This window comes from Apteryx rowi, unplaced genomic scaffold (assembly GCF_003343035.1).
Source record: "Apteryx rowi isolate R43461 unplaced genomic scaffold, aptRow1 scaffold_246, whole genome shotgun sequence".
Classification (NCBI taxonomy): Eukaryota; Metazoa; Chordata; class Aves; order Apterygiformes; family Apterygidae; genus Apteryx; species Apteryx rowi.
The window spans coordinates 831655-856300 of NW_020448819.1; the positions used below are offsets into that span (position 1 = coordinate 831655).

The following is a 24646-nucleotide window of genomic DNA, read 5'->3' on the forward strand; positions in this document are numbered from 1 at the left end:
CTAAAAAAAAAAAAAAAAAAAAAAAGGCTCCATTTATCTTTAAGGAAAATACCCATTATAAAAGTATGTTAAGTCAGTAATTTAAGAACAGGACGGATGATTTGATCTTTGGAGTCCTTAGCATATTTAGCACTGGGATCAGTAAGTGTTTGTAGTCTTGTTTTTAAACCAACAGCTTAATTTCCATGGCCTAAGCATACTCATGTTTAGTATGAGTAATTGTAACATGGTACAAAAAATATCACACGTGCACACACAACCTTACGATTACGTTACGAATCTGCACTTCTAAAATACAGTGTTTGCTGTAAATAAAAGCATATTTGACTGACCTACTAAATCTATGCTAAGCATTAGAGACATTTGTGTGTTCTGAAGTTTGAAAGCTTATAATGAATCTAAGAATGTCTTGGGTTTTACGGGAATGAGGCTTATTTAATAACAATTTTAAATGTAGCTCTGTACTCTGTATATCACAAGTCAAAACTACAGTTGTAAATTTTATGGGGTTGACATTTTTTTGGTAGGGAATTATACAGAATTTAGTACTTACTTGAAATACAATGCCAAGTCGGTTGCTATTATTGCAACTTCAAATAAATGTAGAACGGTTTCAAACTGTTGCTTATTTAGGTTCTGGAAGATGTTTAAACTCTGAAAGATGGAAAGTTTACGAGTTCAATTCCTCTTATAAAACTGTCTTTGTTTTGCACTATACAGGCTGTCCCATAGAATAGCATAACAAAACTGCATACATGGCCAACTACTGTCCCTGAATCAATATAAATTACTACGAATTAAAAATTCTTCAATTGACAAAGGTGGCCCTTATTCACAAGAGCAATTCACATGCTTAAATACCAGTATTTCTGTGAATTAGGGCTGCAGAACCATCCAATACTGAGCTCCAAATATGAACTTGTAAATCACCACATCGTATGATTTTCTACAGCAATGTCACATGCACTAACCAAATCTTAGTGGCTGAAGCAATCTATGGGTAAAATATGATATTTATAGGTATATAATATAAAAAAAATCTACTCTATTGCAGCAGCTGATCCTGGAAGAGTTACTTAAGGCCTATGTAATTTTATTTTAGTCTTGCAGAGTAAAGGGGAAGAGAAAGGTATAGTTTAGTCTTTGCTGTTGAGATTAAGAGGATCGGGAAAGAAGGGGAGGCTGCACTTCCAAACCTGCAGCCCCGTTCGCCCCAAGGGCCGAGGAAGGCAGAAAAGGTTCATTTCCAGCAGCGGGGTTGCTGAAATGAGAGCAAGGACCTATGTGCAGTACAATCTCCAGACAGGAGCGAGGAAAGCCAAGGAGTTACTCTGTTGGGTGCCCTTACAGATGACCGAAATATGGAGCGCTTTGGGTCCCCGTGTCCTAAAAGACTGGGATTAGGGAGCACTGCTAGTAAAACCCTGTATTTCTCAGGCACTGTGTGCCCGCTTGGTGAGCCAGGGCACAGCTCTTGCCAAGCCGCAGGGGCTGGGAAACCAACGCCGTTAAAGAAGTGCTCCTTTTAAGAGGAAAGATGGAAAAATTGAAAAGTTGGTTGCAAGGCAGGGAGGGATCAAGCTACCGGCCAGCATGAAAATGGTGGTGAGAGCAGGAAGGAGCCCTGCATGGACAGCAGCAAGGGACCAGAGTAAACAACCAAATATCTGCGCGACCCACAGGCAGCTCCAAGACGCTGTCTCCAGAGACCACACCAATAACTACATCCCCACTGGCTCAAAGGGTTTCAAGTCGCCTATTGCTGTACATTAATTAAACACAAATTAAAACCAAACAGAATCACCTGTACTCCATGTAATTAGTAAAGCAGCGGCAGTTCCTCACCATTTCTTTACAGGTTGCACCCATAAACCTGACGACATCGGCTTTAAGTCCCCGGAGCAGTGCCCTTTGCTGGCTGTTTGCCTGGGTTGGCACAACCAGCTGCCACACTTGCTGGGGCCTGCTGCTATTTAGGCACTGGGAAACCCTGCAGGTGTCGTCACCTCTTTAATTTAAATATGATGTCTGTCCCTAGCAAAGGGAATGGCAGTATCACACTCGGTGTTTTTCTAAGTCTCCTGGTTTTCCTTCCCTCTTTAACCGAGGAGACGAGCAGGCGTGAGAGCACAGGGCCTCGTGGTGCCGCTGCTCAGGGCCTCCAGCAATCCTGGACCGTGGCGCTGTGGTTAGGCGCTGGCTTCTCACATTAAAAAAAGCTACAACAGCGCCACGAATAGACAGGTAAACAAACATTTTATATGCTTTAACAAATCATAAATCTTCTGTTTTGTTTATGGTCGTTGTGCTACACGCAGGTTTATTCTGATTAGGCCCTCCCGAGGTCGGGAAGCGGCGTAGCTGCAGCGACCGGCAAACGCAAAGCCAGGGAGGAGCGGCGGCCGCAGCGCCTAGGCCGCGGGCCGGCAGGGCCAGGGGTGATCCGGCCTTGGCTGTTAAAACTCTGTGGATTATTTCCCTGCGAAATAGGCGCCGAAGCGTTGTGAACGGCCTCTTGCCTTCGAGCAGCAGCAGCGGCGGGCCTGGGTGGGGGCAAGGGAGGCTCCCCACGCCGCGGCCGCCATCCCGCTCGGCCCGTGTGCCGCAGGGGCAGTTCCAGCGCAGCCGCTCCGGGAGGAGGGTGGCGGAGCAAGGGACAGCAGGGCTGTCTGCGAGCACGAGGAAGCGCCCGAGAGGCGCCTCTGCCCGGCTCGGCGACGGAGCTGGGGTGGGAAGCGGGACGGGGGCAGCAGGGGAGGTGGTGAGGGTGTCAGGAGGGAAGGGGAAAGGCTGCGAGGAGAGGGCTCCCTGCTGGCATCGGGGAGGATCGGTGACGGGAGCTCCAGCGGAGCCTCGCGGCACTGCTTGGCGCGTTTGAGCGCGGCCGGGGGCTCGTGTGGGCCTGGCGGGGCCGAGGGCAGCTGCTGATCCGGCTGCCTCCCTCCCTCCCTGTGCCCGCTGCTGCGGCAGCTGCGTCCAGCCCCCCCCCCCCCCCCAAGTCAAGGGCAGTACTTTAACTAGGACACCTCTTATTTTCTGCTTTGGTTTCAGCACTGGTGTTTTGTGAGGGTAGAAAGAAGTGAAGAGTGTGCGCGTGAGGCCTAGAGGACAGGCTTTTTTCTCTTGAATGAGTCTGTTTCTGGCAGATACCCTGGGGTTTCCCTGCAAGTGCACAGTGCACCACTGCCCCAAATGCATAAGAACTTAGTTTAAACTCATGAATTTGAACATAAGCTCTTCATTTGGACCTAGAGGAATGAATGAAACCGGAAAAAACTTGGAAGGTCATAACTTAATTAGAGCTTTTAGTGTTAGCAGAAGATTCATGTATACAAACCTCATCTTGCAGCAGGGTTTTGCTGTACTCTAGATGATGTCTTTCTAAAATGGATGAGCCGTGAAGTTTTGCCAGTGGAGCCGCTGACCTGTTGAAAAAGAAGCAGTTGTTCATAGTATTTCAGAAGCAACGTTTTTTAATTCATGGTGAGATTTGTTAGGATTAAAATGCTTCTGATTTGTATGTTCGATAGTTTACTATATCGTTATTAACCACTGGCATGATGCAGAGCAGGAAAATATTTGCTTGCCTTCACCGTTGCGGTTGAGAAACGACAGAAATTAGCACTGTGTGTTCAGCACCCACTGAGTTCTCAAAACTCAAAAACTGTGTTTTTGAAGGCGTGCCTCTGTTTTAGCTTTCACATTCAGTTTTGCTGTTTGTTTAATCTACACACCTTCTGCATATTTGAAAAGTAGCCCTTCTCTAGCTTTTAGTATTTATTGTGTGGTTTGGCTTTCAAACTCTTGTCTGTCTGTATTGAACGTGGCCTGTGCCCCTCGTGTTTCTAACTATGATTGCTTAAATCTAAAGTAATGATATAATGCAGTTTAATTCCTCTAATGTTCTTGGGTTCTCTCTCTCTCAAAAAAAAAGTCAAAACAAAAATCAGTTTTATGGACTGTGCAAGTCATGACAGTTCAGATATGAGTATCACAGCACTTGTAAACCCTTCCTCTGCCCTTGGGCTGAGCCTCAAGCAGAAGTAATTGCACTTGAGTTTATGGTACTGGGAGGAAGGGAGAAGTGTCCTGTCTCCACTTTAGCTGGTTCTGAATCTTCAGCAGTGTATTTTCCTCCTTCTTCCCTTAGCTGGTAAGTCAGTTTCTGAAGTGACCCAGGAGGATTGGTGTCTGCTACCTTTAGTTCCTGCCTCGTGATTAAAACTGTAGTGGTAAAGCCTGATAACTTATTTATAAATAGCTTTACCATGTCTGACCTCACACAGAGGGCTTTCAGCTAGGAAAGACCACAGTTGGAAGATTTAAAGCTCCCTTAAAGTTATTTGGATGAGTGGCAGTCAGCCGAATAAGAACTGGCATCTCATTCTCCCTCTCTTACGTCACCTGGAGAATCCCTGACAATAATCAGAAAATCCCCGAGCGTCACTGCTCCAGCACACGATCTGAAACGCCTCTCCTGGGAGGAGTGTGTCTAGGGGCAGGGGAGGAGAATGAATCGTGCTGGAGATGCACTTGGTGGGAAACACTGCTAAGAAAATTATGGTTATAATCCTTTGATACACGTAACAGTCTGAGAAATTTGTGTTGTCCGGCTAGCACTCAGAAGCCCTTACAAATACCATGAAAGACTAAATGGTAGGTTGACTACTCTTCAGGAGAAGAGTGGGTCTCACTACAATGCATAATTATGCAGGTAAGTTTAAAATAAAATGAATTCATGTTGGGTTATGACAAACATCTACTAACAACAAAAATACAAATACTTTAGGGTATTTTGCATACTCGGAATAAAAAGGAACATGAGTTGCAAAGCGTAACCTCGTGATGTGCATAGCTTACTGGCATTTAGATGCTGTAGCAGAATGCAAGCTCTTTAGTTCAGAATCCTCTATTATGAGGAGACATATCTCAGGAAAGGATCTACATAAATCAGTAAATTGAATGGGGGAACAACAGCTGGCCAATTCGGCCAGTGGGAAACTGAGAGAAAGAACACATTCTAAATCCCGTTGTCTCTCGCTGAATTGTCTTTTGTCTAAGTTCCACATCTTGAATCCCTCTCCAGAAAAGTGCTTATGCTGTCTTGAAAAAAAAAAAAATCTATTTAGGGACTTTCTGCTCTTTATTTAAGCTCCTTTTGAGTTACCACTAGACCAGTAAGAGTGAACACAAGTTTTATTTTACATCCTGCTGCTTAAGGCAGTCAGCTAATCCATGTGGAACTGTTTTCCATACACTTAGATTGTGTATAAATCTTGATGTTGTGTTTTTGAACATTCTTAAACTAATTTTTTATCTCCTGGTAGTTATTACAGCAGACACAGATGTTTTAAAATTTCCACCATAAAAGCTGCCGCCTGGTCCTCTTTAGTCTCCTTATTTTTCATTTAAATATTCCTTCCCTTAAAAAAAATTAGAGGCAACATTATTGGTTGTCCTTTGGATCATATAATGTCAGTCGTCTTCTGTTTGCTTCATTGAATTCCTCTTACAGCACATGAAACAGTTTTCAGACTGGAAAGAGGCTTTTTTGATATTGTTATTATGGTACTCCGAACCCTTTGCGGAATGCTCTGGATCTGGGAAGGTCTGCCATGAACTCAAAACAACCCTGCACCAGGTACAGGCTTTTAGGCATGCTGAAAGCCATGAAAGGACAGAATGAGAGTGAGAATTGCACCTGAGGCTTTAATCTGCTCCATTAGGGCCAGTGTGACTCTGTCGCTGGCTGCTGGGGGCAGCTCTGGGGCAGGAGCCCTTGCAGGCGCGACACAATGCCACTGGCCCCTCAGGTGCTGTTGCCTTCTGTGCTCCCACCCACTGCCACAGTGTTGGCTTCGCTATCCATTTAATTCACTTTTCTCATTTCTTTGTGGCCTCATGTGCATGAGGCACCACTACAATCCAAGGACTGCAAAAGCTTAGTCTCTCTTAAAAATTAATTACAAATTCAGGAGCTCCTTTTAAGATAGTCTGCTTTTGCATTTTGTCTTTGTGCTCCAGCAGTAATGACAATTGCTCTTAGGCAGAACTCTCAATTTCTTTCTCTTCTGCAGGATGAATATTTATTCATGCTAGTCAGATATGGAATATATACATCTTATTTTTTGCAGGTACAGACACTGTTTTTTTATTTACTATTATAAATACCACATGGCCAAATATTTTGGTGTTTGCACTTACTTCATTTGATACAAATTATTGGTCCCTCTGTGATCAATGTCATGGCAGAAAGCAGCAGCCACCATGGCAAAGGCTTCTAGATCAGTATAATATTTCTTTATTTTGCCTGTCTGTAAAAGAAAATAGACCATTCTGAGTATATGCCTGCCTGAATTTTGCAATTGGGGTTGAAAGGAAAGCTAAATGCTGAATGTAAGTTTAATACTAGCAAATTTACCATTAGCAAAGTAAACATTGTCTGTCCCACATTGAATCCATGTCGCCAGTTGTGGTAAGTGATATCCCGGTAACCCTTTCTGACAGTGTACATCCATCTTGTAAGTACCTGTTATGAATAAAAGTGGTTGAGACTGTGCTGTTAACTGAAACAAAATGCTGGAATGTCTTAAAAAAAAAATTACTGGGAAAATGTGCAAGTTCTATGAACATAATTGGTTTCCATTAAATTAAACATGGAACCAGCAAACTGTTCTTATGTAAATGCATGTTGACTTAATTCCTTACATAGGTCACACAATTTCAGGATAAGTTTTAAGTCTTTATAACAAATATGTAAATGCTTAATTAAGAATGGATAATTGTTATCTATATTACTAATTTTTTAGTGTAGCACACTTCTATATTAAAGTACCTCCAGTCAGCTATTTCTCTGCTATCTTGAAAGAAAAATAAATAAGACAGAATAAATCAGACCTCTGCTGGAACTTTGAACTTTTCAACAACATTTATCTCAAAGAACAGTCGTATTCCACAAGTTACCAAACCATGTTCTGTAACGGGGAAGTCACTGAAGTGGAATTCATAAAGCTCTAAATCTTTTGGATCAGGTAATTCTTCTTTCTGTTGGGAAAAATCAAAACCACAAGAGTTTTTCTGGCAAAAGCAAAGCTGGAAGGATTTTTGTCCCCCCCCCCCGACTTTGGTGGGAACACCACCTAGGAGCAGTATGCTTATTGTACTGAAACTTTAGACCTTTGAAGATATAAAGTAACATGTATTAAGTTATGAAACACTGGTGGTCACTGCTGGTTTTCTTCTCAAAGAGAATAGGTAGAAGTCTTTGCCAGCTGGTATTTCTCCCCACCATGAATTCCAGCATGTTCCTGTGTGGAACACCTGAATGTTTCCTTGGTTAGGAAGTCCTAGGCCTTGGAGTTTCTCCTACCAGGGATAAAATTTCATGATTCTCCAGCTTTTAGCCAAATTTCGAGGCTGCAGTTAATCTTTTTCATGGCAAAAATGCTTCAACAAGCCCTGCTGTTCTTGGTAAGTGGTGGTGCCCTTCTTTGGGATCTTAGGAATATTTATAGGTACCGTGACCAAAAATGACCACCTTAGAATAAAATATTGTTTACTTTTTAAAAAAGTAGAAGAAAGTATAACAATGTAATCATTTTTAAAACAACAGAAAGCATGTTTACATGCTCATCTACCTATAGCCTTGTCTTCTTTGGGAGAGACTATATAGGCAAGCAAAGATTTCTGTAGAATCCTGTCGATGTTTTAACCTCTGCAGGGCTGGTGTGTTTTTCTGCTCCACAGCCACCCCTCAAAATTAGTCTGTCTTTCCCTGCCTCCCACGAGATTCTCTCTTTATAGCTGTGACAGCCTTCTTTACGCTTAATGGAGAATGCTGAAGAGTTGATTTGGCGCATGGAAAGTGGACTGGAAAATCCTATGAGATCAGTTGTAACGATTCAGTTAATGGTCCGAGTGGTGGCGGATATCTGCATTCTGGTTTGCCTGCTTGCAGTGGCTTCTTCACTGCTTGGCTCTTGAATGAACTCAGTATGTGCATAAAGGAAATACTCTTATGATGCTTAAATGTACAGAGCATATAGTATTCAGTTATAGCTTACTTCAAATCTGTTACATAGTCATTTATTTTTTACTTCTGTGGTTGATGGTAATTCTGTATTAGCTGTGTCCTTTCTGTAGATTAAAACAGCCTGTTCTGAACAGTCCTGACTACTGATGAAAATGAGGGACCATTTCAGAAGTAGTGGACAGCATAAGTGCATATTCTTTTCCCCATGTGCTAGACTTTATTAGGTGCTGGCTGGATGCCATTCGGGGATTTTTCTCACTCTGAAGGGCAGATAGATAGCTCAGGCCAGCTCTTCCTTGCACTGAAGAACCTCCAGAATGCTCTAAAACTCACAGTATATAAAAGTTAAGAACCTTACATTGCATTTAACTTGCCTCTTTTGCATATGCTGCGCGGATATACACTGAATAGCCTAACCGGCAATAGTGCTACTTGTAAGCTGTTCCATAATACTTTTCATCTGTACATCTCAAAGCCTGAGAAGAGCAGTATTGTATTTTAAAGGATGTGCCCCAGTCAAAACAAGAGTTAAATCAGGGAAGTCTGATGCAATACAAAACTTAGATTATATGGTCGCAATGATTCCCTTATGCCTATACTTCAACAAATAAGGCTGAACTTCAATGCAACAATGTTTCCTTCTTACCTAGTAGAATTTTCCTTTAAATTTGCTCTGATCTGAGGTTGAGGTCAAAGTCAAGGAAACCTGGAACAGTGGTGTTTTAAGACCCATTACTTTGTGAATCACAGATCTAGAAACACCTGCTTTATCCAGTTAGCCAGCTGGGATTCCAGGCCTTCTAACAGGATAAAGCATTCACATGCAGCCTTGGCACTGCAGGAGATAATAGATCTTTAAATTTGTGACACCACAACATATAAAGAATTCATTTTAATTGCTTTCTGGAGACAAAATATCCATACCAATTTTTTCTTTTTCTTTTTTTTTTAATTTGGAGGCCTGCACTATAATTATGAATTGTTGCTCTGCAAGTGGAGAGATTTTAAAATATTTTATCTATTAATTGATGGAATTTTTCATAGAGCTAAAATAGACTTATTTTAAAAGGTATGTGAAGCTACAAAGGGTCTGTTGTGAACCCAAAAAACAAGAGAGGACCTAAGAAGCTGAAGACATATTATTAAACCAACTCCATCTGGCTTGTATTTGTCATTGTATTAAACAGGATTTGGCTACATATGACTTCTACTACAATGAAGACCCAGTATTTTCTGGTATAATCATGCCACTGGGAGTTCAAATTTTCAATGTAACAACTTACCAGAATCCTGATAAGATCCTTTTCATCACAATCTTCTATATTCGTTGCATTTAATTTCTCTTTGTATTTCTAAAAATGAAAATGAATGTTAAATGAATTTAACATTTCTTTCTGTGCAGCAAATTTCCTACTTCAATTATCTGGCTCTGGACAGAAACTCACCAGTATAGATTCAACTTCAGAAGAAGTGGCCTTTGTCTGGTACATGAGCATCTCCTGAGCAATGTCTTTCCTGTTTTCAAGCTTATTCATTTTGTCATAAGTGTCAGTATTCAAAACAGACCACCCCAGGAACTGCGTGAGAGTCTGGGACAAAGCCAAGAAAAGTGGAGATGATACCATGACAATATAGTTAAACTGACAGTTTGGACTTACTTTCTTTAAACTCCAGTTTCTGGTAGTGCCCTTTTAAAAGCATCATGTAACTCTACCTGTTAGTGGCATGTAACTTCCATCAGCAGGGTGTCTTAGCACCTTGCAGCTTTTAATGCCACTGTATATCTCAACCTATGTAGTTAAGGGCCCATATTCTCATTTTCTATACAAGAATTTGAGGTTTATGGAGGTTAAGTTAGCTGGGTGGACTTGGATGCACTGTGTATCTTGCCCAAGTGCATGTGGTTGCTCTCTGAGCAGTCGTCACAGGCATCATGTCCATTGGTAAGCAGTGTGCCATCCTTGCATGCCCAGTTGTGTTAATTAGGAGATATTGGCTGTTATAACAGATATGATAAATATCTGACTTTTGTTCATTATTGGAACATAACGATCTCTCAAATCTTCAGGTCTATAATGTGAAATAAAATTCTCTGATTCTTAAGAAACTACATAGTGAAGAAGGTAGAAGACTTTTGGTTAGATGTTAATACAGCCTACTAGACAATGTTTAGACATTTTAAACTGTGTTTTTCACAATAATAACATTTTGATTAATATATGGCTGCTTAAAGCCTTTTATCTTATTAAGCTTACTTCAATGATCTGTTCATCATACTCATCAAAAGGTTTTCCATCTTTCCTGTTGTAAAATGTAGCAACTCCCACAATTTCTTCCTTTTTGTTGACAATAGGCAATGACAGGACATTTTTGATTATCCATCCAGTCTCATCCACAGGTCCTTTCTGTAGCAAAGACAAAGAACAGGACACGTTGCATATTTCTTTAAAAGTAGTGTTACAGCTATTAAGATAACTAACTTAACACTAGGTCATGTGAATCACAAATTAATGGAAAATTATACATGCAACTGTAACTAATTGGTGGAAAGCATTAACACATTTTTCTATTACATCTGTTAACATTACTGGTATTACCTGAAATGTGAAATATTCATCTGCTGGCGCATTCATCATGTTACAAATCTGCAATATGAAGAAAAGAAAAAGAGACATTGTTTAAATGGAATATAACATGCCCCAGGACTTGGCCAGGTATTTTAAAAATGCAAATATATTTTCTAATGAAAAAATAATGAGCAGCCTAATTAGCTACAGAAAGCAGAATTGTTGCTATAAAATTAAATTGGTTATTCTGACAGATGTCATTCTGGAGTGCTTATAGCAAACTGCCTCATGTATGATGTCTCACGGTGCATGCTTATAAGCATCGTGGTTAAGAAAACTGCTTCTATGCCAATTTAAAATGGCATGGGGATTTATAGAAAGAAATAATGAAGTACTGTCCTTACTTTTATAAAAAATGCTGCAGGATTAATAATTCAAAGTCTTGGTGAATGACAGTTATTATCTTGGCTGGCAGACTATGCTGTACACCATGTGGAAGCTTTGGTGCACTGCCAGTTTGGAGCTAAACAGGTCTTGGCATCCTGGGCCCAAGCCATGCTTCCAACTTAGAGCCAGGAAGCAGAAATAAGGAAAAGTTTGTTTTTTTGTTTTTTTTAACTCCTGTATGTAATGATTTACTAACTTTTTTTTTGTGAGACTGAGTTTGTACATCCAGAACATGACATCAGACATGCACACTTTATTTCTCTGATGTCACCATGATTGGAAGGAAAATTTCCTGATGTTTTGGCCATTTGCACTGAGGGCTTGTCCGTCCAGGCTACTGATTCACATGGTTTCTCTGGGAAGCAGTAACACTAGAGGTGGCACAATATTTTTTTGTAGAGGTTTTTGGGTATGGGGAGTTTATTTGTTCTTCTCTTGATCAGAAGAACTACACAAAACAAAACTTGTAATTTTTATTTTTGTTATGAACTTACAAATCCATTTTCAGCAACATATGTTGGCAATCCACTGACAAGACACCAGTGATCTGCTGGAGGTGACCTTTAGAGAGAGAATAAAATTAAATGATTTCTACAGATACAGACATGTTGTTATTCTATCCCAGCAATAAATTTAATCACCGCACATTTGCAGGCAGCCAGTGAATACTCACGGAATGACTTTGATTTCTTCTTTTCCATGTAAAATATAGTCAATAATCTTATAAAAGTTAACTTCCTAAATGGAAAGAGGAAAAACATGTAGGTGACCTGTACAACCTCAGTGTCAAAAGTAAGACTCATAACAAGAACAAATGAGATGCTCACTCTTCCGTCGGGTGTCTTGGGGCCTTTGTAAGGCTCTGCCTCCCCCAGCCTCATGGGCCATTTGTCATAGAACTCCTGGGAAAGCAAGATGCAGTGGTTAGCAGAAGGAAGCAAAGCAGCTCTCTGTTCACAGGTAACCTGAAATCTGTGGGTAGCAGTTCTGTTTTTCCTTCTCCATAGCTCTATTTGGTCACATCTCAGACAATACTAAGAAAATATTGTTAAATATATGCCAGGCAAGAAATACTAGCACATAAATTGAAGGCTGCTGTGAACTTTATCCCTGGAAGGCTGTACAACTTGATCATTGTTTTAAAAGGTAGATAATCAGACTGCAGTTCTCTCCTTCTCTTCCTCACATGGATTTTTTTTCACGTGGAAAAAATGATTTCGGAATCAACTTTCATATTTATTGTGGACATATGCTTTGCCGTGCTTATATTTCACATATAATTTTTGTGGCTCAGTTGGATTTTTATATAGATTGTCCCAAAGGGTTAGAAAGTATGGTATCTTTACGTCTTGGAGAAGTACACTAGAAATACCTGGAACAGATGAATTAAGTAATTAAAAGGATGAACTTTATAACTTAGGAGTTGACGTATTTCTAGGAAACAGGTAAAATTGTTACCTTCTCTTTAGTCATGTCCAGCAGACCGACAGAGTACCTTTCACAATTCAGATACATTCGAATAGTGTACAGCGCTTTGTGAAACTGCCTTTCTATATCTGTCAGCTCTTCAAATACTTTGTTGGCAGACCACAAAAGCATCTATTTACAACAAAAGAGAAAGGGTAAATGTTCATGAAGGTAAAATGCATTTTGAACGAAAACATAGCCATACGGATCCTAGACATTCCAAGATACAAGAATAAAGTGCATTACTGTAAAAAAAAAAAAAAAAAAAAGTAAATAGATGGTATCCTTAGGTATCCTTGTTTCAACAAGCTTGTGAGAATGTAAGATAGTGGGAATCATTATTATTTCAGACAAAAAAAAAAGTTAACTGTTAACAAATTCTTCTTTACCTGACTTCGTCGGGATTCAATATTGTAGAGATACGATGTATGATGATTTTTTAGGACCAAAGATATAAAATTGAGGTATTTGTTAAAGACCTAAAAATGGCAAAGAACAAAAGACAAAGTATGAAACCAAGATGTAGATTGACTCAAACTACTTGTTAACGTAACAGTTATGCTCTTATTTAGTGTTTGAAGTTATTACCTCTTCATCCTCTTTTGAGAATGCAGTGTCATTTAGTTTGTTGAGTGCCATCACAACAGCAAGCACCTCTTTGCCCTGCATAACTGGGGTTGCCAACATATTGATCGTTGTATAACCAGTTCGTTTGTCCAGAAAATCAGAAAAATGGTTATTCTGGAGGAAAAAAAAATAAAAGCACAAATGAAATCCACGACAGTCAGTTGCCATGCCAAAGGCAAATGATCACTGTATTTGCTACTTATGTTCACAATGCTGTGAGCATAGTGCAGTAGATTCATACTCCCAAAAAGCATTATAACTATTTAAGCCAGTCTTGCAAACGTACATGTAAACAATTACCTTAAGCATTGATGATGAATACAGCTCCTGGAGCCAAGTTCTGTGCAGGGTTTTATTAGAATGATGACAAATTTAAGGAAATGAACATTTGAGAAGAGCTAGAATGAAGGACAGAATAATATGACTTTGTGGCTACCTGATAGCCTAATGCATAGGCTTGCATGTAAGAGAATTATTTTGTAGCTAAGTTAATATTTACTATTATTGCTTAATTATTTCTGTAGCTAGTATGAATGATGTTATCCCATTATGTAATGTTTAAAACTATACGTAGGATCATTGCAAACAGTCTTGAAGGTATATGGCTGAAAATGCTTCTGTCAGAGAGGTATCCACAGTAGGTATGCATCTGGCTGAGCCTTGTCCTATTCCTCCTTCTTGACAGTCTCCCATTCCTGCAGCTCCCAGCCCAGTGTGCCCTCCTGGTGAACAGGCGGGTGTAGAACAGGGAGGGATCCAGGGCTGCTTCTGCTGTGGTGTGTGATCTTGTGGGATGGAGGCCATGCGACAAATGAGCCACAACTAACCCTCCAGTTGCCTACCCTTGAAACGGAGTGCTGAGGAGGAATTTAGTAAAAGGTATTCTAGGTCTTCATTCTTCTATCTGGAAATTATTGGGAAGCTAGTTCACCTATTCCATGAAAGAATGTTTCACTTTCTCATATCAAAGAAATTCTTGAGGTGTTTTCTTTGAAATGCCAATATTCCCTTTATTTTCAAAAATGAACTTGAAATTTGTTAGGGAAATCTGTTTGTCAAGGGTGGTTGTGCTGCTTGTTATTCTGTGAAAATGCATCTAAATTTATCCAAGTTATGAGCTGGGGGTTGGAAATCTGTCAATATGTGCATGCTCAGAAGTGACACAGTTCTGCTAAGCTGCTGAAATAGGCAGACTGTCTTCACTGGGCCTTTTCCATGCCCTCACAGGTGCCACTTTTTACAAGTCAGTACAGAAACCTCTTCTTCAGAGGGATGAACTCTCTCTAGTCATGGGCTACAGTGGTGGACTCTCTTTGAACTTCCTTTAAAAGGTCTGCTTCTGGTTTCTCAAGGTGCTTAGATAATGGTATTAAATGCGTACCAAGACGCGGTGATTGGGACCTGGTAACCAGGGACAGTCAGACTGGACCACAGACAGGCATGGCAGCTGGCCAGAGGGAGGCAAAAGGAGTCGTGTTTCAAGAACATCTGCCCAGAACCAAGATTCCCAAACCTTACCATTCCTCTGCTGCTGGCAAATATTTGTTAACCCACTTGTAAAGTCTCTGACCCCAGCTACTGCATTTCTATCCCCAGAGCTGATACACAGTACTGCTATTAATTACTGTATTAGCTTTGGCAGCCAAGATCTGTGTGGAAGATCTCAAGGTCTCCTACTTGCTGCTGGACTGTGTAGTGTAGTGGGATGCCACATAATGGAATTTCTGCTTTTTAAAATATAGAAAACTATACACAATGCTACTTCAGGGAAAAAAGCAGTTTCTAGGTTGTAAAATCAATCATGAAAAGGCTAGCAAATGCCAGAACTAAGACTGTTTGTCTAATTTTGGGTTCTTTCCTCTAAATCCTTTTCCCCTTTTTTCCTCTTTAACAATTTTTTCTGGAATGTGTTGAATTTATAGCATATATAATCCTGAGAAGGTAGATTGTATTTTATTCTGAGTTCAAAACGTTATTTGTTTTTCCCTTCAGCTCTTGATAGTCTTTCGGCAGCCCATCTCTTGTATTTGCATTTTTGAATCCTAGAAGGAAATCTGAGAAATCTGCATTTCTGGGAAAGGAATGAAAAATATGGAAGTAACTCTGGAATGTCTTTTTCTGTATTTACCACTTGGGGTCTATTACAGAGTATTGATTCTTTTATGGGGGTGACACAGGCTTCCTTAAATTGGGTTGAAAAGAATAAAAATAAGCAATATGTTTTCTCTGTAGCTCAAAGTATCAGGCTGTATTTGGGTCCCTGGAAAGTGTAGCCAGTTCCAAATACATTGCTTTATATTGTCTGGGTGAGGATGGGGTGATTTCTTTTTTTCTGTCAAACTTTCACTGAGTTGCTGTTTTCTCTTTTTCTAAGAGAAAGGTATAGGGATATCTCAGTGAACAGATATGTAGGGAAAATGCCAGTCAAGCTGTCTTTTCTACATGAGAATCAAATACTGCCCCGTAATCTTCTAAACAAATGTGAGGTATTACATAGAAATATTTGAGTTTCTCTGAGATAAATTATCTACAGACACAACCATTCTGGCTTTGGGGTGGTTTTGGAGGGGCTTCAGTGACAATTTCTGAATCTCTGCGAGTGTTTCAGCCACCCCCAAAAAAAGGAAATAGAGAATTTGACCCTGTTTAGTAGCCCCTTTGCCCCACCTACAGCATCTAGCGTATGGTGAGGACCAAGTCCTGATTTTAGAGCTCTATATACTGTTATGAGGGAACAAAAAAAATTTCAGACAGTCCTGGATTTCTGAATGCCTAAAAAGGACTTGTATCACCTGAAGTGAACTGAATCAGCAGGACTCAATAGCTGAGTTTTAATTTGTTTAGTAACTGCAGGCTGAAGGTAGAAGTAGTGGTTTGGGAAGGAGCACTTTGGTCATAGGAGTTTTGCAGAGGATAGGAAAAAATTAAAAGAATGCAAATCTGTGTTAATAAACAAAAAGTTAGTGACCTGAACCAACCTGAATTGTGTCTAGATAATGCAATGCAGATATAAATACTTTGCTACACACTGGCAGTATCCTCATAATGTATGCAAAGATTCCTGTTGCACATGATTTGCATGTGTAATCAAAAACTTGTGCTTAGATTTAGGCTTTTCATTACTGAATATTTGGCACAGAATTGCTGAGGGGTTTGAAGCCTTAATTTTCAATCAAGGTTTTAAAATATTTTTTTCTCAGGAACATAAGCTCCTTTTGATTTCAATGCAAATCACTTTTGCCTAATGTATGGAAAATCATGGACCAATAAGCTAGAAACTTGCTCTGCAGTACCAGAGCCAGAGGAGAATCTTGGTGCTCCTATGAAGATGGACCCTTAGTCTATTTGAGCCTGATCTTAAGAATCCAACCATCTTCTAGAGTGATGTCGTGAACTTTCAGATCCCGATTAAATCATATAACTGACTTTAGAGGGAAGGGGATTTTTCAATAGCTACCTAACTCCAGACATCAAATCTATACCTATTAAATAAAACAGTCAGACTTCACAGGGAAGTGTTAATAACTAGAAGAAAAGATTGTGCATACGTTCTCTCCTTTAAGAGGGCCCACTGCACTACTAGTGCATTCTTTTCCCCCAAAGTATGAAGTTTGCCTCATTAGTTAGAACAATCTTTTCTAATCATACTGTGCTGTATTGGGTGTGTACTAGTTATGCCAGCTACTAGAATGCATACATGCAGTGGGATGCCTAGGATTGTAGAAAACAGCAGCAGTATGTTATAGAATCATCTCGTATAGGACATTGTCCCCCAGAATTATCTTCATTGCATAGGTGTAACTCACTGCTGCAGCTTTGTTAGCTTTTTGATAAAGTAAATATAGGCTCCAGATTGTTATGCCCAGACTAACTCCTGTACATTTGTGATCATTTTCTACCAGCTCCATTTAAAGCTAAGGTATATAGCCTTTCACTGTGCCAGAATCAATTTTGTAGATATATCATTAGATGTGCAACATGTCTTAAAATTGCGCTAAGCCAGCACCTGCATACTGGAATGGCCCCCCTCCACGTTCATCTTTCTGTTTTTGGTGAGAGACAATAACCTGAGAGGAGTCTGGGGGTTACTATGGATTTAGCCAGTACACTCGAAATGCGTAGCTGATGCAGTTTTTTGGTTCTCTACCCCATGACACCAGTTGTATCTCACTGTAACTTACCAACATGACTATATTGAAATTTCATTGGTAAAAGGTTTATAATTTTATGCATAATGCTCTGTGTTTAGATCTTTTGGCCTCAACTTTTCAATTCCTTTGGGTTCTATGAGCCTAACTTACATCCCATAACTAGCAATGGAATTTACAAAATGAGAGGTCACTGTTGTAAAAACAACGTGATTACACCTCTCTGAAAGAGGAAAATCAGTCCATTCTTTCTAAAAATAACTTATTTTATTTTCCTCATTATGGCTGTTAGAAATATGTAGTGAATGTATATAATTAAAATCCAGCTTGCTTACTAAACCTATATCACATCTGATTCTGAATTGTAGCTACACAACTCTAAGTTCATGTCCATAATAAGGTAAAATAAATATCAATAAGAAAGGCCCTGGGAAACCACAGGTATTTTGAGAAGAAAATTAATTTTAAAAGACAGACTACATGAGCCGATAATATTTTACAATTACACAGATTGTTTTTCAAAAAATCAGTGTTACTTTAAGAATTGCTTCTGAAAAGTTCTTACTGTCTGGACTGTCTACAAGAAGGAACCATCTTGTGTCTGTCTTTTCTCATGGTTCTCCTTTTAGATCTCAGTTTCCTTCTTAGGGCCGAGTTCCCTTCTTTTGCTCTTGGATGTTTCCCTGTAACGGTCTTGAAAGGCCTTATTTCTTTCATGATGAATTCTGCTTCTTTTGCTGGCTTTTGATATCCCACAGCATTTTAAGTGAACTGTGAAAGAGCTCTGCACAACTTTCTAACCTTTCACAGGCTTTCTCATTAAATACGCCAAACCTAAAGAACAATGAAGATCACCGTTCTCATGTTCATTCAACCATTCTATACAGTAGTTAATGAAGGAGGTGCATTTCCCGGTTCATAATGTTATCTTAGGATTTGCTACACTATCCTCCAGAACAGTGAGCGAAGCCTTTAGCATATCTGATTGGATTAATAGCAAAATGCAGCCTGAGGCAAGTGAGTTTGACAGTTTTGGAAACCTCCAGCTCAAATTCAGTGGTGTAAATTACTTTGAGTGTAAATTTGATCAAAAAATGGGAAAACTACTCTAATGAGATAGTGTGAACCCTGTTAATTTGGTTTTCATGGAACATGCAACAAGTGTGTAGTTTATACAAATGCAGGGAAGAAAGAAAATGGGAGTAGTGTGAAAAGCAGCTCAAAAAAGGTAATAGGGAATGTGGATCTGTCTTCCTTGTTCAGCCAGTCAGCGTGAAGGCTCACTGCACTGGTTCATTTGAAGCTATAGGAGCAGATCAGCAGCTCAAACTTGTTAGCACTGAGGCTTCTTACATCTCCAATATATTTGCTTACTTCCCATTGCTTATAAGCTGGCCCAGCACCAACATCTCCGTTACACGGGTGATTTGAAATGTTAGGAAGTGAAACTTTCCTACAAGCCTTTGCTTCCTTGACTGAGGGCCCCTGCTAGGAAACAGCACGGTGTCGTTTTGTTTGTGTCTCACAGATGACGTTAACACCTTGGTTTTCACATTTGCAAACCTCTTACCATTGTTATTTATGTTGTTTCCAAGTGACACTTCAGTACCTGCTGTGCAGCCCACCTCCCCATTTTGAGTTTGGCAAAGTGCATTGCCTATCACCACTGAGGAGAATGCTATTTCTTGAGTTTCCAATCCTCAGTAGAATCTTTTGTCTCCAAATAGCTCTGAATTAAAAACAATAATGCATTAATTTAAATATATTTTGTGTTAAAGCAAATATACATAGTCTTTACTATTGGCTCTTACATGCTGAAAATGTGAGATTTTAATGCTCCAGAAGTCATGCTCCTTGCTTAACTATTTCTTATTTCTTAATTCTGTTTGGAAATAATGCCTTAGCAAAAGATGTAAGGTAATTGTAGTCTTAATCATTCTCTTGCCAGTGTTATCAGTTAATATTTTAACAGACTTTTGTTGAACTGATAGACAAATGAGATTTTATGCAATCAGTTATTTTACTTTGGTATATTTGAGTAACATACTCTGACAGTCACTGGGAGTAATGAGAGGCCAATTATCAAGGCAGTGGTCCTGCCTGGCCTCCTGTTTCTCACTACCCTTAAAGAGGGGATTAAACACTGTTAGCTATTGCAATCAACAGGTCTCTAATCCTGTGGGGGAAGGAAACTGTTCTTGCTGCTAAGTTAATTGTGGAAGGTCTGTATCTTTTCCTCTGCTTTTCTTTTCTGAAGCATTAGTCAGGATGAGGAGCTTCCTCACATTTATTGGTACCATTCCAAGGTGTTTTTAAAAAAAAAAAAAAAAAAAGAGAGATAATCCCTAAAGAGCTGGCTACCAGACACTGAAGGTGGAGTCTCATGTTTTCAGAGACTGATTGCTGTTGTGATCTTTCATTACATTCCCTCTTGTTATAAATGGTGGGAACTGAAGCATGAAAATGTCTCACTGTGGGTTTGTCAGTGCTGTCATGTACTTAAGACTTAAAAAATATTATGCTGTTTGGATATGGTCTGTGTCAACAATAAAGTGGTTAGGTGACATCTTTAAAGCACTGTACCGTCTAGAATTATTCATCGTGTGTTTTATATTCTGACAAGGCAGTTGAGGCCAAATCCCTCTCTGACCCAACTCTGCTTGTCATTTTTGCTCGGTGTTTGGGTAGCAGACTATCTGGCTTGACTGAAGCGCATACAGTGCGGTTTGAAAAATAATTATCCTTTCAAGAACACGTGATAAAGGCTTCCATTACTGCCTGTTTCTTATGCCATAGACTGTTAATGTTACTGAAGTGCTACTGCCTAAAGCTGCAGTTGCAGGTTCCTTATGTAGGTAAGGACTGTGGTGACGTCGGGGGAACTTTGCCAGCATGAGGAGGGTGAGTTTGGACACCTGAATTCTTTGACTAATAGGTTGGAAATACTGACAATTTTGAGACATTCATGGTTATTTTTGAAGAGCAAATCTTGGTTGCAGAAAAGTCTCCGGGTTTTGCAATTAAATAATAAAATGTCAATGTTTTGGAGACATTTAGTTACCAAATGTGGGTTAATGGCACCAGGGTTTAACTTTGCATTTCTAAGTGTGGACCTAATGGCATAGATCTCAGAGTAAATGAATGCCCAAGTAAAATTACAGTGATTAATTTGAGTTACCTTAAAATGACTGAGTAATAACTAGACAGTTATTCAGCAGACATGGATTAAGTTGTATGTGCAAAATCTATACCTGGCAGTATTAGAGGGACAGAAAGGTTATAGTTCTCTTATTTAAACATATTCAAATTACATTTGTCACAAAATTTTGAACAAGTCCTATTGCAGGAGCAGAGTTTTTTAGGCAGCCCTGCCCTGGGCGGGTTTCACACACAATAATATTAAGCAACAGTACAGGGTCTGATAAAAAGCACATCTTTCTTGATCCTCCTGATCTCATGTAATAAGCCTTATGAATTTAGAAGGATTATCCTCCAATCTCCCCATTTGGTGGTAAGAGACAGTAAGTCAGATGTTTCTTGTCAGAAGAGCAGCCACTGAAGAAAGCATCTTAGTGGTCAGTTAAAAATCAAACCCAATATTTCTTCTGTTTGTTCCTATGATTCCTGCTTACATCTGAGATAGTTTACTCTGTATTAAAATGTTCTTTTCATATATGTATACATTTGTTTTTGAGCTTTAACACTAGCCTGACCCAGGCACAGGTGAACTTATAATTAATTTATCTTTATTTCTACCAACTTTTAACACGATAAAATACATGCCTTCGGTTATGTCCTGGAAAACATGGATAATTGCAGTGCATAAAGATATTTTTTTATTTAAATTGAATTTAGGATCATTGAGGTGATTTCCATCTCTAAAATGCCCTGGAATTATAAATTGACTGTACAGTAAAAGTTAAGAAGCCAGACTGTCATCTGTAGGCTGAGTTTTTCCACATAAGACTAAAAAAGATGAAGATGATAATTTTATAATTTAAGGTTAACTCTTTAAAGACATCAGTAACCATCAGAACACATTTATCTGTATTTCAGAGTACAATTTTTAAAGCAGTTCTTATTCATGCATGTTTAATTTCAGTTAAGTTGTTCACATAATTTTAACGCAAAATTTTATAATAATAACCCTTATCTGAGCTATAACTAAGGAAGGTGATTCTGTGAAAATCCAGCAGCAGGTTTTGGAGCTATTTTAAATCCCAACCAGACTTGAAATTGAACATGTATGTTGAGACCATCTTCATATGGATTCATTCACCTCCTTATAAGGACCGCTGTCACTACCAGGGCTGCAAATTAGTTGTGTTGAGAGGTGCTTGTATGGCAGCATGGACTGATAAGGGCGAACACTTGCAAGCCTGCACTGGACAACAGAATAGGAGCCTGTCTTGTTCCATAGAAACACAAGGACTTTTTGGTCTCTATTAATCTAATATTCTCCTCCCTTATTATGGTAAATTACATTACAGATATTGTGTCAGGATACTGGAAATATCTAGCCAGGCTACATAATATGGTTCTACTGGATTTTAAGACTCTTACCCGTTTGCTTTTCTTATGTTTTTGGTCTGGATTTCTGTCTCCTGTTTGGGATGTTTTTGAGGAATGACTCTGTGGCCCAAGCCCTATTCAGGAAGCTGAGTGATTTAAGGCACAGAATCCCATTCACCAAGAGAAGTCACTCACCTTTTTCACATCTGGTACATTAAAAAACTTCTTGGTATGAGCCACCCATCCCACTATTCCGATGTCCAGAGGAAAAACAGTCTCATTGGCTGGATTCACCAAATTCTCCTCGAAGGTGGAAGTTGGAGTGACATTGAAAAGCCTCGTGGCTACCTCTGGAATACCATTTCGGGCACGGCAAATAAACATGCTACACCGATCAGCTGCCAGCAGCTGCGCCAGCCTCTGCAGGGCCTTATGCACCGTCTTTTCCATAGTGCCTCCCTCATCCTGGATTTCTGTTAGCAGCTCAAAAAGTATGTTAGACTCCTCCAGACGGGACATATCCTTGAAGCTGACTCCTTCCTTCACATCTCCAGGGTTCACTTTAAAGACACTTCCCAGCACTTCTGCCCTCATTTTTCGGTCGAAATATTCCTTGGCAAACTGGGGGTTGTTCTCCAAGTATTTTTCAACGGCATCTTTATTTACTTCACCCATTTTTGTTGGATTGTTCTTTGGATTTTTTTTTTGTTAGAACTGCATCACCATCAAAGCAGGAGTGGTAGCAAAAAGTCCTAACTTGATATAGTAAGAAAATGGTACTTTGTACATACTGTACACCTCACAGACATAGTATATTCACCTTCCCCTGTGGCTTCCAAGCCCTCTGAAACTCTTGAGGTATGACAGAAGGCACTGGCTTAGTATCTTCTTAGTGTGAGGTCTTGGAGACTGCTAATTAAGGAGATGTCAGGACACTAAACCCCCGAGCATTCTTAGCTCATAAATCCTATGGGAATCATTTTAGCAGTTTAAACTAACCAGTTCATTCTTAGACCGTGTAAAAAGATCTGATGTGTAGATATGTATATGTGCAAGTTTTCTCCTTCATACACAGTATAAATTGTAGTATACATATGAAAGTTTCCATTGAAACTTAATATGAGAATTTCCTCTTAGATACTCAGCCCACATAAAACACGTGTGCAGACACAGTCACGTGTACTTGTGAGAGGTGTTTAAGGGGAGGAAAACAATGTTATGGAAAAAAATTAAAATTTCAAAGTTTACTTTTCCTTGAAATAGCTGGGAGATTATTGAAACTGGATTATTAAAAGTAAATAACTACCAAGCTATACATGCATAAAATGAGTGAAATCTCAACGTCCATACAAATGTCTGAGCCTGTCAAGTCATTTACCCACATGAAGGTGGAGTAAAAGCCAAGCCTTAGGATTTGAATCAGCACACCCAAATATGATTTGTATGAACCTTTTTTAAAAAATAGATATGACTAAAGAAAAAAGTAAAATCGGAACATGACTTGAATTCAAATTGCAATTTAAAATTTACTCATTCAGAAATTTCGTATCGCATTCTCAAGTCTTCAGTGAATTTATAATAATTCTCTTATTCTGTATTAACATGCTTCTGCTAAAGTATCAACTTGCAGATTGGGTCTAGTGTTATTTTATCTTTTCTTTAAAAATGCCATACATGAAGGGAGTTCATGATCCTCATTCTGTATTGTGACCAAAACAAAACCACAAATTTCAATAATGCTACAAATTAATCTAAAGGAGTTTCATCAAAGATGTTCTCTAGACAACTTGAATTACCTATATTCAGCTTATCAGCAAGAAGATCTGATGTGGTATAGAAATATAGATGCAGGTTAAAAGCTAGTAATATATATTCTTAGTCTATAAGCATGAGTAACAACCAGGGTCCTGCATGTAATATGGTTTCTTCTATGCCTTCTTCAGAGAAAGTAGGTGAACTCTGTTCTCTTAAATAGCAGAAAAATGGTTATAACTGGCAGATACTGGACAAAGAGGGAATGCTGAAGCTGGTTATACCTTTCCTACTGTGTTTCCTGCTGAGAAAAATACATGAGAGAGTTCCTGTCTTTGGAATGTATGGAATATGGAATATATGTATACCCTGAAAATAACAACAATAAGATGCTTTCCCTAACTAAGTATTGTCACTTTGGTTTTATCATGTGTGAGTGTTGGGACTAACTCTCAGTTTTGCCTAAATTAGAAGTGGGGACATTGTTTAGAGTAGAGTCATTTTTTCTTTAAAATTTGCCATATTGGCTACTGTTGGTTGACTCAGTTTCTCTGGTGGAGTTAACATAGACAGGTTCAGTCAAGGTTTTGACTCCTTGGTGGTCTGTAACTGCTGAAGATAAGTGTAGGTGGCATGATGCTTAAAGTGGGTGGCCGTATGGAGCCTTTGATTCTTCTCACCATTACTCACTTGGATTGAAAAGAAATAACAAAAATTATGGTGAATGTTAGGGGCAGGCACCCCAGGCAGATGTGAGTGGAAAGACTGACTGTAAGCTGAGTGCAAACTATGACGACAAATGACCTGGGTTCATTGAAACAGATCTGAATTCAGCTGGCACACTGAGGGCTGCAAGCATTTTGTTCCTGTTCGTAGCATCCACATAGATTAAAGACAGCAGAAAGAGATTGCTGGTATAACAAAAATAGACCATATACCCCTTGGGAATTATTAATTTGAAAAGAATAATCACCAAAATATAACTTTTATCTCTCTACCAGAGGTCGCAGGTGTGTCAACATCCATTTTTATCAGCACATCTAAAAGAATCAACATGAGCAACCAGCAGCGATCCTCTCGTGCACAAAGAACCA

The 24646-nt window shown here is 39.4% G+C and overlaps 1 protein-coding gene across 1 annotated transcript in view; it reads right to left on the reverse strand.

Moving 5' to 3' along the window:
- PDE6C (phosphodiesterase 6C) overlaps positions 1 to 22475 on the reverse strand; it is a 31030-nt gene extending 8555 nt beyond the window's left edge. Inside the window, exons 1-16 of the mRNA XM_026066680.1 lie at positions 21996 to 22475; positions 13102 to 13254; positions 12903 to 12992; positions 12505 to 12645; positions 11874 to 11948; positions 11720 to 11784; positions 11541 to 11607; positions 10630 to 10677; positions 10288 to 10437; positions 9478 to 9621; positions 9316 to 9384; positions 6898 to 7044; positions 6422 to 6529; positions 6205 to 6314; positions 3338 to 3425; positions 554 to 654 (exon numbers count right to left, since the gene is read on the reverse strand). Of these exons, the coding sequence (XP_025922465.1) occupies positions 554 to 654; positions 3338 to 3425; positions 6205 to 6314; positions 6422 to 6529; positions 6898 to 7044; positions 9316 to 9384; positions 9478 to 9621; positions 10288 to 10437; positions 10630 to 10677; positions 11541 to 11607; positions 11720 to 11784; positions 11874 to 11948; positions 12505 to 12645; positions 12903 to 12992; positions 13102 to 13254; positions 21996 to 22475 (2036 nt within the window). The remainder of the gene's footprint in view (positions 1 to 553; positions 655 to 3337; positions 3426 to 6204; positions 6315 to 6421; positions 6530 to 6897; positions 7045 to 9315; positions 9385 to 9477; positions 9622 to 10287; positions 10438 to 10629; positions 10678 to 11540; positions 11608 to 11719; positions 11785 to 11873; positions 11949 to 12504; positions 12646 to 12902; positions 12993 to 13101; positions 13255 to 21995) is intronic.
- Between the last annotated feature and the right edge of the window lie 2171 nt (positions 22476 to 24646).